The 12,917-nt window shown below is 38.1% G+C and overlaps 1 protein-coding gene across 4 annotated transcripts in view; it reads left to right on the top strand.

Annotated features, from left to right (window-relative positions):
- ap3d1 (adaptor related protein complex 3 subunit delta 1) overlaps nt 1-12,917 on the top strand; it is a 37,917-nt gene that overhangs the window by 9,644 nt on the left and 15,356 nt on the right. For all 4 annotated transcript variants that reach the window (XM_049465854.1, XM_049465852.1, XM_049465851.1 and 1 more), the window contains exons 2-13: nt 2,975-3,070; nt 3,234-3,314; nt 3,507-3,587; nt 4,384-4,491; nt 4,720-4,849; nt 7,854-7,993; nt 8,089-8,162; nt 8,585-8,634; nt 8,729-8,778; nt 9,314-9,362; nt 12,052-12,197; nt 12,763-12,911. In XM_049465854.1, the coding sequence (XP_049321811.1) occupies nt 2,975-3,070; nt 3,234-3,314; nt 3,507-3,587; nt 4,384-4,491; nt 4,720-4,849; nt 7,854-7,993; nt 8,089-8,162; nt 8,585-8,634; nt 8,729-8,778; nt 9,314-9,362; nt 12,052-12,197; nt 12,763-12,911 (1,154 nt within the window). The remainder of the gene's footprint in view (nt 1-2,974; nt 3,071-3,233; nt 3,315-3,506; nt 3,588-4,383; nt 4,492-4,719; nt 4,850-7,853; nt 7,994-8,088; nt 8,163-8,584; nt 8,635-8,728; nt 8,779-9,313; nt 9,363-12,051; nt 12,198-12,762; nt 12,912-12,917) is intronic.

Raw genomic sequence — 12,917 nt, 5'->3', positions numbered from 1 at the left:
AAAAGTAGACATTGTGATATTTTAAATTATGTATTTTTTATAATTTAGTGTGAAATTCTCAGTACCGCAACGCGTCCATTGCTGAATCTCGGCTCTTCAATTACACAATTTTAATATTTAAAATAAATAAATAATAAAAAACTTAAATGTATCTCATAAAGTAAATTGTTACAGTCAATAAAAATGTATTACTTGGAATTCATTGGTAAAAGAAAAGAAAATATTTAGAAAAATAACTTTGGTCAGAACCAATGTTCTCAGCCTCCGCAACAATTTTCAAGCACCATTTAAGACCACAAGGAACAGAAAAAAACAGCCATTTTGAGAGGGGGGACACCTTTTAGTATGACACCCAAGATGGCTACCAGGTAAGCACCTAATTTTATACCTCTCCAGATAAATGTTAAAAACTTGGTTGTCAGCGAGCATACACAACTTTTTGTTTCTCATTACCGAAACAGCTAGTTTTTAATGTTTAAAAAAATGAAAATGTTATTGTGTTTTGGGAATTTTTAAGGTTTTTAAAGTCTAAATACAAAAAGCTAGCAAAAGTTTAGCCAGGCATCATGGTGGCCCCACAGAGATCAAAGAAGGTTAAGGTCCCTCATACTCCGCAACAGCCTTCTCATACACCGCAACAATTTAAGGCCTGTTGCGGTAGAGAGATTCACTGTTGCGGTAAAGAGAAATTAATGTTTTAAGTGACATGAACTTAAAACATATATATGAACATTATATATATTGTTTCATAAAAAAGCCTTTATTTACTTATAATAAACAATATATAAAACAATACATGATGCAATTTCAGATAAAAAACAGATTTATGTAGCAGGGCAGTGACACCCATATAACTTCCGCATAAGATATAAAAATAACATATAAAAATAATAATAATAATAATATATATATATATATATATATATATATATATATATATATATATATATATATATATATATATAATTTTCATATATATAATATACATTTCATGAAACAACTTTTATTGTTATAAACTGTTTATATGTATATATATATATATATATATATATATATATATATATATATATATATATACACATTTTATGAAACAACCTTTATTAACAGTTTATAACAATAAAAGTTGTTTCATGAAATGTATATATTATATATATGAAATTTATATATATACACACATATATACATTTCATTAAACAACTTTCTTTAATTTTATCTTTAATTTTAATTTAGTTGCACATTGATGTTTAAATTTTTCATGAGATTAATGCTTAATACAAAGATGTTTAATGAGATGTTGAATTGCTTGTTTCATACTTAAATATTTAATTTCAATTTAGTTGTACATTGATGTTTATATCTGTCATGAAATTAATACTTAATAAAAAAGTTGTTTTATGAGATGTTGAATTACTTATTTTGTATTTAAACATTCCATTTCAATTTAGTTATACAGTGATGTTTAAAGTTTTAAGGAATTTATGTCTAATGAGGTATGTTGAAATTTGTTTTATTAAAATACACAGTTCAAAATAGGATATTTTCACAGCTTGAGTCTTACTGAGAATAATTTTCAACAGCAAATACCACATTTTGTTCAATATTACTACTCCATACAAAACTCAAGAAGTACATCATTAGAATTTGTTATTTATTCACAGCATTCACACTCTGTGTTTGTTGTGTAAAGTGTTATTGTTAATTAAGTAGGAATCCTTGTAATGACTCTCTTTACCGAAACATTGACTCTCTTTACCGAAACACCATTCTCTTTACCGCAACACATATTTATTTACTAATTATTTTACTGTTATAAAACAAATTCTAGTTTATAATGGTATTTGGATAAATTGTATTTCTTCATAGGTCATCTGTACTAAATAAGAAATTATACATGTAATTTTTCAGTTAAATATCCTGAAAAGACAGGACATGAATCATGAAATCTGTTGCGGTAATGAGACAAATCATAAAATAAAAAAAAATGGGAAACTTATAAATATAATATTTTCTGGGTTATATACACATATGAGCACAACTGTTAATAATATCTATTTAAAAAGTAACAAATGTGTAACTTTTAAACCATATCTGTTCTGTGTTATCATGTTGCGGTACTGAGAATGTGTGTGCTCTGACTGACTAAAATGGTGCAAAATATACAGAAAAAAATTATAAAATTAAAAAAAAAAGTATTTCTAAAAAGTTCAGACCCTAGTCTTGCATAACAAAAAGAAATGTTATATTTAAATGCCTTTTGAAATTTTTCAAGTGTGAACCCTTTTAAATCTGTTTTTCGTGAGAATCACCCGTTTGGTGATCTTACCCCACACGTGATTGATCTGTGAGTTTACTGCGCCGCACAATGAGTAGGTTATCGGTTTGGGTCCGCATTGGACAACGTTTGGGTCCGGACCGCGGTCCGCCCATTAGTGACCTCTGTTGCCCGAATTTTCCTCTTCTGCTGAGAGCTGCTCTCACACTCGCTGCTACTGGGTTGCCAGATCCCTCCTAAAAAGTCCACATTAAACTGTTTTTTTTCTCCCGCGAGACAGGTTTAAGCTTGACGAGAAATATCGTCACATTTAATCTCGCGAGATCTCGTGGCACGATATCTCGTCACACCCCTACTTAAATGGAGACAAAAGGTAGTGCAACCAATATTTTCCCAATAGACAGTTAAAAGAGAATAAAAACATTTTTCACTTATTACACTTTATAAACTAATTAAACCATCTGTGGTAGAACATTGTGATGTTTGTGTGTGTGTATATATATCTGATGTGCCTGTTGAAATGTGTGGTGTGGTTGTTCCCCTCCTGTATCAGATATAAAATGATTTCCTCACTCCTGAAGCTGTAAAGAGGAAATGAAACCTTCTCCCTCAGTATCTCACACGCGCATATCAGTGTTGGCATGTTTTACTTCTGTCTACCAGTTACGTCAACCAACTTGTGTTTCTGCTCTCTCTCCACAGGCCAAATACATCTCCACGTGCATTGATGAGATCAAGCAGGAGCTCAAGCAGGACAACATTGCCGTCAAAGCCAATGCAGTCTGCAAACTCACCTACGTAAGACCACCAATCTTGCTCGTCTTGCTTGCGTGTGCATGAATATTGCAGTTCTGATGCAGATCTTATCATTTCAGCTGCTTTAGCTGCAATTTCCTTTGTGTTTCATCTCTATATGAGCACATGGTTGTTTGACGTTGTCGTTTGGCTTGTGTGTGTTCAGTTGCAGATGCTGGGCTATGACGTCAGCTGGGCTGCATTCAACATCGTGGAAGTGATGAGCTCATCTAAATTTACATATAAGGTAAGCGGTCTGATGTCAGCGTTGCATTGAAATCATACATCTTTATATGGTTAACCTTATATGAAAAGGAAAAATGTCCTTAAATACATAATGCAGTAAACATTTTTTTTTATTGAAAACATTGTTCTAGTTGAAAATAGGATGATGTGCTATTTATTCTTATGTGTGTATATCACTCTCTCTTTTTCCCAGCGAATTGGCTACCTGGCTGCATCCCAGTGCTTCCATGAAGGCACTGATGTCATCATGCTGACAACCAATCAGATCCGCAAGGTAAGCTGTATCTTAATTTCACATTTTCTTCTCTTTTGAAGCAACATAATGTAGCAGTTAATTTATAAAATAAGATTCAGCTCATGCTCATGAATATTCATGCATGCAAACATCTGCCTCTTATTGGCTTACAGCACTGCAAGGCAGTGAGACAAACAACAGTTAGAAAAAAATAAAATAAAGACATTTTTACGCTAATACAGTCTTTGTAATGTCATATGTTACTTTACAACTAGTGTGATGCCCTGCTAAGTGCAGTCCAGCCACTGACCTAGTCTTAGACTTTGTGTAAAACGCGAAATCCACCGGAGATCCTATGTAAACCTATGCACAAATAACACAGAAACTAACTGCCATGTTGTTCCTAGCACTGTAAGTCCTTGTCCTGTCTGACGAGACTGGTTTTAGTGCTGCCTGTGGGCGGTCGCAAGCCAAGGTGGGCGAAGCCATTAATATTAATTCTCTTAGCTGTAGGGGGAGCCAGAGAGCATTTTTTGCATAATGCTGCAAATGTTAAGTAATATTACCGTAAATCCCATGACTTGCCATTACCTGTTGACCTCCATCCTGGATAACTCGAAGTTGCCTCTTTGCTGTAGTTCAGAATTCATTTTTCAAGGATTTGAGAGGCCTAGGCTTCTGAAATTCTACTGATATATGAAACTACTCCTAACAACACACTCCTCAAACCACACCAGCCAGTTTAGAAGTTTGTTCCTGAAATAGGAGGGTTCGAAGAAATATTTGCAAAACAATTTCATGTTCAACTCTGCTTTTTTCTCCTCTCTCTCACCAGGATCTCAGTAGTCCTAATCAGTATGACACCGGTGTGGCTCTGACTGGCCTTTCCTGCTTCGTGACCCCTGACCTGGCTCGTGATCTGGCCAATGACATCATGACTTTGGTGAGGTTTGATCTAAATGCATAGTGATAGGAATATCTGTGCAGTGAAGGAGGTGGCGGCTGAAATATAAGCTGTCTTGCTAACATGTTCTGTGCCTCCCACCTTCCCCCACTACTTATTTGTGGGTCTACACACATCCTGTTCCTCTCAGACACTTTCTCTTGTGCCCTTCCGTTCCCTTCACATGCACTCGCTCACGGTGTCTGTCTCTATCTTCTTTCATCTCAGATGTCCCACACTAAACCGTACATCAGGAAGAAGGCTGTGCTGATCATGTATAAAGTGTTCCTGAAGTACCCTGAATCCCTGCGCCCTGCCTTCCCTCGCCTCAAAGAGAAACTGGAGGATCCCGACCCAGGTGAGGGATGATCATGATGTTCATGAAACTCGGGCAGAGCCGGCTAAACTCCTTTTCTTTTGTTAGTTCACAAAAATAGCACATACCTGTATAGATGCGTATAGAAAAGTGTGTATGCACAAGGGCTGCATAACATTTAGTTTCTGCATTGTCACTGTGCAAAGTATTCACATTGGACTGCAGTGTTCTCATTTTCCATGACAAATCTATCATAAACAGATTATCTAACTTACCGTATTTTTTGCACTATAAGGCACACCAAATTATATTATGAATGTCTATTTTCTGGTCTATTTTCATCCATAAAGTGCACCAGATTATAAGGCACATTATGCAACACTAGTAAAGAACAGGGTGTTTACCATGTTTCCTTCTAATTCAGCAGGTAACTAAGTTAAGTACAGCTCAGCTAAGTAAACAACACTATAATTATTACAAAAAAAAAAACATTTTCTTTTAAAGCCAAACGAGCGCTAGATGTTACAGATTTCTCTCCTGATAACTGTTTATTTTGAGGAGTAAAGTGCTCCTGTTTATTTACAGTAAGCTGAGATTTCTAGATTTCCACAAAGGCTGGGTGCAGCAGCAAAAACATTAGCGACTAAATTATTGGGTAAATGCCGCCCAGCAGTGCAACACTGAGGAACCCTGAGTGTATCAGTAAGCTAGGATAATATTACCAAGCGGTTTGTCCCATGTAGCTTGTTTTAACACAGTAAATGCGGAGGCTATATTCCGATATACTCACCTCTGAATGACAAAAGAGCTATCACTTAGCGCAGTTAGGAGCTAATGCTAATGCTTTTCCAGCAGTGCTAGCCAGGATTAGCAGCAGGCGACAGGCCGATAACACTTGCCTTTAAATGAGGAAAGAGCAAGTGATTAGCGTGGTTAGCAGCTAATGCTAATACTAATACTCTGCTCCAGTCTCGGTAACTAAACTGAAACTCCTGTATAACGCTGTACTTCAGTGGAGTGGCTTTACTGCTCCTTATGACCTGACTGGTAAAATTCATACAAAGGGTGCATCGGATTATAAGGGGCAATGACAATTTTTGGACAAAGTAAAGGATTTTAGGTGCGCCTTATAGTGCAACAAATACTGTAAATCTAGTACACAGAACTTTACAGAGTGAAAAACACTTTAGGAGAAATATGGTAAAAATACTTAAAAAATAAATAAATAAATTACAAGAACAACAAAACATTGCAATGTCAGTTTTTCCAGTATCATGTAGCCCTAGTATGCACACAGGCATGTACATTAATCTGATTATTGGCTGCATCATGCATCTAAAAACTACTAGGTGCAGTCAGTTATATTGTTTTAAATGTTTGGTTTCGCAACAGTTTGTTTGCATTTCTTAGCAGTGTTTACATTACATTACATTTCATTTGGCAGACGCTTTTGTCTAAAGCGACTTACAATAATGAAGTACAAAAGTAATAGGAATTTAGATAACCCATTTTTAGATAGGGCTTAAAGGAGGTCGAAGGGAAATAAAGGGATAGAGAAGTGAAGGAGGGGAAGAAGGAAATGGGGTTAGAAGTAGTTAGTGTGTTAGATGTGTTAGGAGAGTAAGTGCTCTTTGAAGAGCTCTGTCTTCAGGAGTCTCTTAAAGATAGCGAGAGATTCTCCTGATCTGGTAGTGGAAGGTAGTTTGTTCCACCATTGGGGAACTCTGTATGAGAACAGTCTGGATTGCTTTGTGTGAGTGTTTGGTAAAGCGAGGCGACGTTCATTGGAGGAGCGCAGCGGCCGGGAGGTAGCGTAAGCCTTCAGGAGTGAGTGCAGGTAGGAAGGAGCCTGTTCTGTCATCACATTGTAGGCGATTGTAAGAGTTTTGAATTTGATGCGAGCATCAACTGGTAGCCAGTGGAGCTCAATGAGCAGCGGGGTGACATGTGCCCGTTTTGACCAGACTTGCTGCTGCATTCTGGATCATTTGGAGTGGTTTTACTACGCAGGCCGGGAGGCCAGTTAGCAGGGCATTGCAGTAGTCGAGGCATGAGATGACGACTGCTTGTACCAGGAGTGGCCTGTTGCGTCAGAAACTGTCTAATTTTCCTGATGTTATAAAGCGCGAAGCGGCAGGATCGAGCAACCGAGGCCACATGGTGCGTGAAGGAGAGCTGGTCATCAACCATAACACCCAGGTTCCTAGCAACCTTTGTCGGTGAGAGAGAGAGAGAGAGTCGATACTTATAGAGAAGTTGTGTTGAAAAAATGGTTTTGCTGGTATAACCAGAAGTTCAGTCTTTGAGAGATTTAATTGAAGGTGATGCTCCTTCATCCAAGAGGATATGTCAGAGAGACACGACGATATCCGTGCAGAGATTGAGTTATCTTCAGGTGAGAATGACAGGTATAGCTGGGTGTCATCAGCAAAGCAATGGTAGGAAAAGCCATGTGAGTGGATAACCTGACCAAGAGAGGCAGTGTATATTGAGAAGAGAAGGGGACCCAGTACCGAACCCTGGGGAACCCCAGTGGATAGGGAGTGGGCTGAGGACAGCTGTCCTTGCCACGACACCTTGAACGAGCTTGTTTAGGAGATGTTTAACAGATCTAAATAAAACAATGATTTTAGTTACTGTACAATAAATTGTAACCATATAGTGAATATTCATACTGTACATCCTTCTATAATTTGCTTTTTATGCATATATGTTTTATCTGTCTCTCTAGCTATTTGTTTATTTTTGTCCATTCTTTCTCTGTATGCAGTCGCCTAAAAACTTTATATCTTTGTTTTTGTTGACATGACTTAATTCTGGCAGTTTTTCATGTTGTGTTAACAACCCAGTAAGTTGCTGTATCTGTGTATGACCTGTGTGTAATATTTAAACTTCACAAATATAACTAAAGTCAGTATTGCATATCAGTGAAATATATAGAAGTGTTTTTTTTAATTAGCTTCTAATGGTTCGCCTGCGCACACACAGCAGTGATGACGTTATACCTTTAATCTAAACCCTCCCTATTTCCCTTTCTCTGTCTCAGGAGTGCAATCAGCAGCAGTTAACGTCATCTGTGAGCTGGCCAGAAGGAACCCCAAAAACTATCTGTCCCTGGCCCCCCTCTTCTTCAAGCTCATGACCTCATCCACTAACAACTGGGTCCTTATCAAGATCATTAAGCTGGTAAGTGGTGGACAGGCTGCACACTTTACGCACATTAGTGTGTCTGTATGTCTCCGGAGATGTGTTACGTATGTTGTGTTTGTGTGTTTTCCCAGTTTGGTGCCCTCACCCCTCTGGAGCCTCGTCTAGGAAAGAAGCTGATTGAGCCATTAACCAACCTCATCCATAGGTAAGATGATCAGTACCGCCTAAAGCACTATTTGGATTGGATTGATTGGATCTCATCAGGGATAAAAAGTTATTGTGATTGGCAAGTTTATATACAGAGAATGAATATGTTTCTAGAATGAAGGTTTGCATATTGTGTAGAGCTTAGATTGGGCCCAAGAAATCCAGCCCAATACGTCCCAAGCTTGAGCACGGCCCATACACTGTCATTATGACCACAAGTCTGATTAAATGCCACATTTTTTAGTAAGTAGAGCAATAAAACTGACCTTTTAATTAAAATTCTATATTTCCCAACTAGGACCGCATTTAAGGCTTAAGTGGGCACAATATTTTTAATTACACTTTAAAGGATTACAACAGCTTTTTTGTTTGTCTTCCTTTTTTTTTTTCTCTCTCTCTCTCTCTCTCTCAATTCTTCAGTACCTCGGCTATGTCGCTCCTATACGAATGTGTCAACACAGTGATAGCAGGTCAGTCCGATCTCTACTACATTATTAGATTATATTTAAATAAAATGATGTCTCTTTTTATTAATTCATCTTTTTCTCTCTTTGTTATACGCAGTGTTGATTTCTCTGTCCTCTGGGATGCCCAACCACAGTGCTAGCATTCAGGTGGGTCTTAGCTTTGCATTCTTTGCCACAATGTGCTTTTGTTTTTCCTCATGAGGTCAACCCTTTCCACTCCAGTCATATTCATTCAGTAAGAGTGCCTTTTGTCATTGCCTGCACTATTATTCAGTCTGTCTACAGTTAAAATTCTTCAGTAATGTAATTATTCTCAGTGGCATGTGCTTATCGGGCATCGCTGCATATCTCAAAGTGTTCTGATGTCTGCTTAGTACAGTTGAGGCAGCTGTGTTCATTAGGAAATGACAGAGAAAAGCTTGACCCTAGATTTGAGAAGGCTAATAAGTGTGGAACCATCCATAACTTCTAATAATGGAACTGGTGTGGAAAGGTATTTAATATGGTGGTAATGACTATTTTTTCTCTCTCTCTCTCTCTCTCTCTCTCTCTCTCTCTCTCTCTCTCTCTCTCTCTCTCTCTCCCCCCCCCCCTTCTCTTCTTGTGGTCTCTCTGTCTTTCTGTTGCTCTTTCTTTGTTTTTCTTTTGGTTCTCTCTTTCCATGTTTCCCTGCCGTCCACAGCTCTGTGTGCAGAAACTGCGAATCCTGATTGAAGACTCGGACCAGAACTGTGAGCCTTCTGTCAATGCCTGCAGTGTGTCATTCTCTCATTGTCTGCGTGTTTTTGTGTTAGCCCAGCCCCCCAAGCCCCTGAAGATGGAGGACCTGTTGACCTCCATCCTGGATAACTCGAAGTTGCCTCTTTGCTATAGTTCAGAATTCATTTTATAAGAATTTGAGAGGCCTAGGCTTCTAAAATTCTACTGATATATGAAACTACTCCTAACAACACACTCCTCAAACCACACCAGCCAGTTTAGAATTTTGTTCCTGAAATAGGAGGGTTCGAGTTATCAGGTTCCCAGTGAGCGTGGTGTGTAGAATAGCTCTGTAGTATCTGGACTGGTGTGTTTTGTTTATTGGTGATTGCTTCCCTATAAAGGCTATTCATACTTGTTTGGAGCCAATTCTTCTCAATTCTTTTTAAAATTTTAAGTTCACATTTATAGGGAAGTACAACCACTAAACAAAATACGATTTGTAATGTAGTATTAAAGGTGTGGCACCTCTGATCATGTACACCCTATGGCCAAACTGCATCTGGAGTACAAGGTTTGGAGTATGGGATGAGGTTTCCTTCACTACCTAGCATCTCTTTTTTTTTTTTTTTTTTTTTTGAAGAAACAAGTTCAAAGTAATTTCACAATTATTCAATGAAGTACATCCTCACTGATTTTGTGTTCATTGGTCAGTTTTACATACAACATAGACAGAAACATAAATATACCAATGACTGATAAGAGGCAAATGATACACACAAAACCATTAGTTAAGCCCTATCCGGATGGGATTAGTTTCTCAGGGTTTTTTTTTTTTTTTTTTTTTATAAGGGGTTGTCTATGTTTGTGTTTTTCTCAGACGTCCTCTGAGAAAATTGCAGTTTTTGCTGAACTCTGTGGTCCTTCAGTTATTTTAGTCCCGTCCGGGTGCACATCTCTGAGTTTCGTCACTTCATGTTTAATAAAACAGCTATTTGTCCACTGCCACGCACCGTAATTACACTTTGGCGCACGTTTCCACGGAGACCCACTTAAACACAACAGTGATTGGAAATGGAGGAGCTACTGAACCAAATCCTCACGTGACAATGTGATGTCATGTAACCAAAAACAAAAACAAAACAAACTCACTGGTTCTCCTGTTTTTTTGTTTTCCAATTGCAGTCCGGATGCAAGAATTTTATCACTCAGTAGAAGTGTAAAATATTCTTCACAGACATCCCCCTGAGAAACTAATCCCGTCCAGATAGGTATTCAGACCCAAAGAAAGGCAGAAGCCTGATTTTTAGCTTTAGTGTGTTATCATAAAGATATTTATTAATAGAAACATAATATTTTATATGCAGCCATGTTTGTAGGCTCCAGAAAGTCAATAGTGGAGCTATAAAACTGGTCTCTCTCCTGAGAGAAGTTTTACAAAATTATGGAGGCGATTAGGCAAGTTAAACGAGAAGGACGCTGTCTTGCAGCCAAAGATATTCAGTGTAATTGGGACACCCTACAGGTGTTTAAGCACCTTTTTTTTTTTTTTTGCTCATGCTGAAACAGAAGAGGATTTTTCCAAACTGTTACCACAAAGCAAGATGTTCTCTTGGCATCAGCCAAACCCAGATTCATCCATCAGCCTGACAGACAGGGAAATGTTATTCAGTGCCTTAAAGAACTTGAGAACTTTTTTCCAGTGGCCATATTCTTAGCATTGCTCCAGCTGACAGCGCTTTGCATTGCATTAAGCAAACTTAAGCTTGTATGCAGCTATGTAGGCATTGAACCCAGTTCAAGGAGCAGATCAGTGTCCATGTTCCTTCTAGAAGAAGTTTTGATTAGTTAGTTAGTCAGTTAGTTAGTTAGTTAGTTCCACAGTATAAAGAGGCTTGTTACTATGGCCTGTGTGCCTCCATGGCTTGTGTGCCTCCATGGCTTGTGTGCCTCCATGGCTTGTGTGTCTCCATGGCTTAGCGCTCGTGACTGAGATATTGACCCATAGGATAATCGTGGCACTTTATTGACTACAGTAGAGGTCACTGTAAAGCATTGATCACTCCATGTAACATGTTTGGAACCAGACATAAACTATGCTTAGAATTTAGCTCATGTAAAGGGCTTTAAAGCTATGGCTAGCCCATGTCAAAAGCATGAGCATTTAAACCATATTCTAGGATGATGTGAGATCGATTGGCCAAGTAGTTTATAAAGAGGTCTGCATAATGACTCAGCATTCCCGGCAGGCTGGCCAGTGGTCAATCTCACAAGGCCAGTGTGCACAGAAAATTCAATAAGACCTTAAGTGTTTGTCTTGTGTTCGTGTTGTCCCGTGTGTGTGTGGTTTTGTTTTTCCTCATTGTGTCATGTTTTATGTGTGTCCTTTTTGTTTTTTTCCATGTGATATAATTGTAGTGAAAGTCACATTATTTTTTAATCGTTTAGGTTTACTCCAGAAAAGTAGCTCTGTTTTTTTTATCTAGATAATGTAAATAAATATGAAGAAGAATAGTGTCTTTGTAGAAAGTTAAGAGTAGACTGATATGCTGCTGTTTCCTGTAGACAGAAAGCTCTTAAAAAGCCATAGCTAAACTTTTCCAGAAGTAGACAGATATTTTACATTTCTAGGAATTGTTTGTAGAGTTAGTCTGCAACTGTTGGAAGCTAGTCTACTACAAGACAGTCCCTCATTGGCTGAGTATGTGTCCTTGGTTGCAGTGAAGTATCTGGGTCTGCTGGCCATGTCTAAGATCCTGAAGACGCATCCGAAGTCTGTGCAGTCTCACAAGGACCTGATCTTGCAGTGTCTGGACGACAAGGATGAGTCCATCCGGCTGAGGGCGCTGGACCTGCTCTATGGCATGGTATGATCTAATTTAATGTATTTGTTTTTTGATTGTTTATTTAAACTTCAATCTTAAATCCCATCACAGGTAGGCTTGTGTGGAACATCATACTCATAATCTCAAAATGTGGTATTGGGTTTGGGGAGTAGCATAACCTACAACCTACAGATTTTGTAGCATCTCATCCTTTTTTATTTTAAAACCTCAAAATGATCAAGTACAATTTTTGTTCACTTGCAGAGTCTTACAGACTTGCATATTGTTTACTCTTTTAAATCAATAATAATCTTTTCATAAATGTGACATTTATAAATCTTCAGTTGATGAGTATCAGCAGAAAAAAGCAGGTCATCTTCGGCTTCTGTTAGGCTGCCTAATTCTACTCTCAGATAGTGAATGCTGTACTTGCTCAACCATGATATTTTATAGATATCTGACCTTTGCATGGGTAATTCTTGCCATATCAATTTGCGTTGCTCAGTATTGGCCTTTAAGAGGTCATGATATTTAAGTTTAGATGGCTTCTTCAGACCCAGAGTATTTTTACAGTGTTTTCCTGTTCTGTGCAATCCATTGTGTTTAGGTCTCTAAGAAGAACCTGATGGAGATTGTGAAGAAGTTGATGTTGCATGTGGACAAGGCTGAAGGCACCACATACAGGGACGAGCTGCTCACCAAAATCATTGACATCTGCAGCCAGAGCAACTATCAGTACATTACCAACTTCGAGTGGTGAGG

Source organism: Astyanax mexicanus, chromosome 16 (genome assembly GCF_023375975.1).
Source record: "Astyanax mexicanus isolate ESR-SI-001 chromosome 16, AstMex3_surface, whole genome shotgun sequence".
Lineage (NCBI taxonomy): Eukaryota > Metazoa > Chordata > Actinopteri > Characiformes > Acestrorhamphidae > Astyanax > Astyanax mexicanus.
The sequence above is the reverse complement of the archived record's forward strand: the minus strand, read 5'-3'. Positions and strand labels throughout refer to the sequence as shown.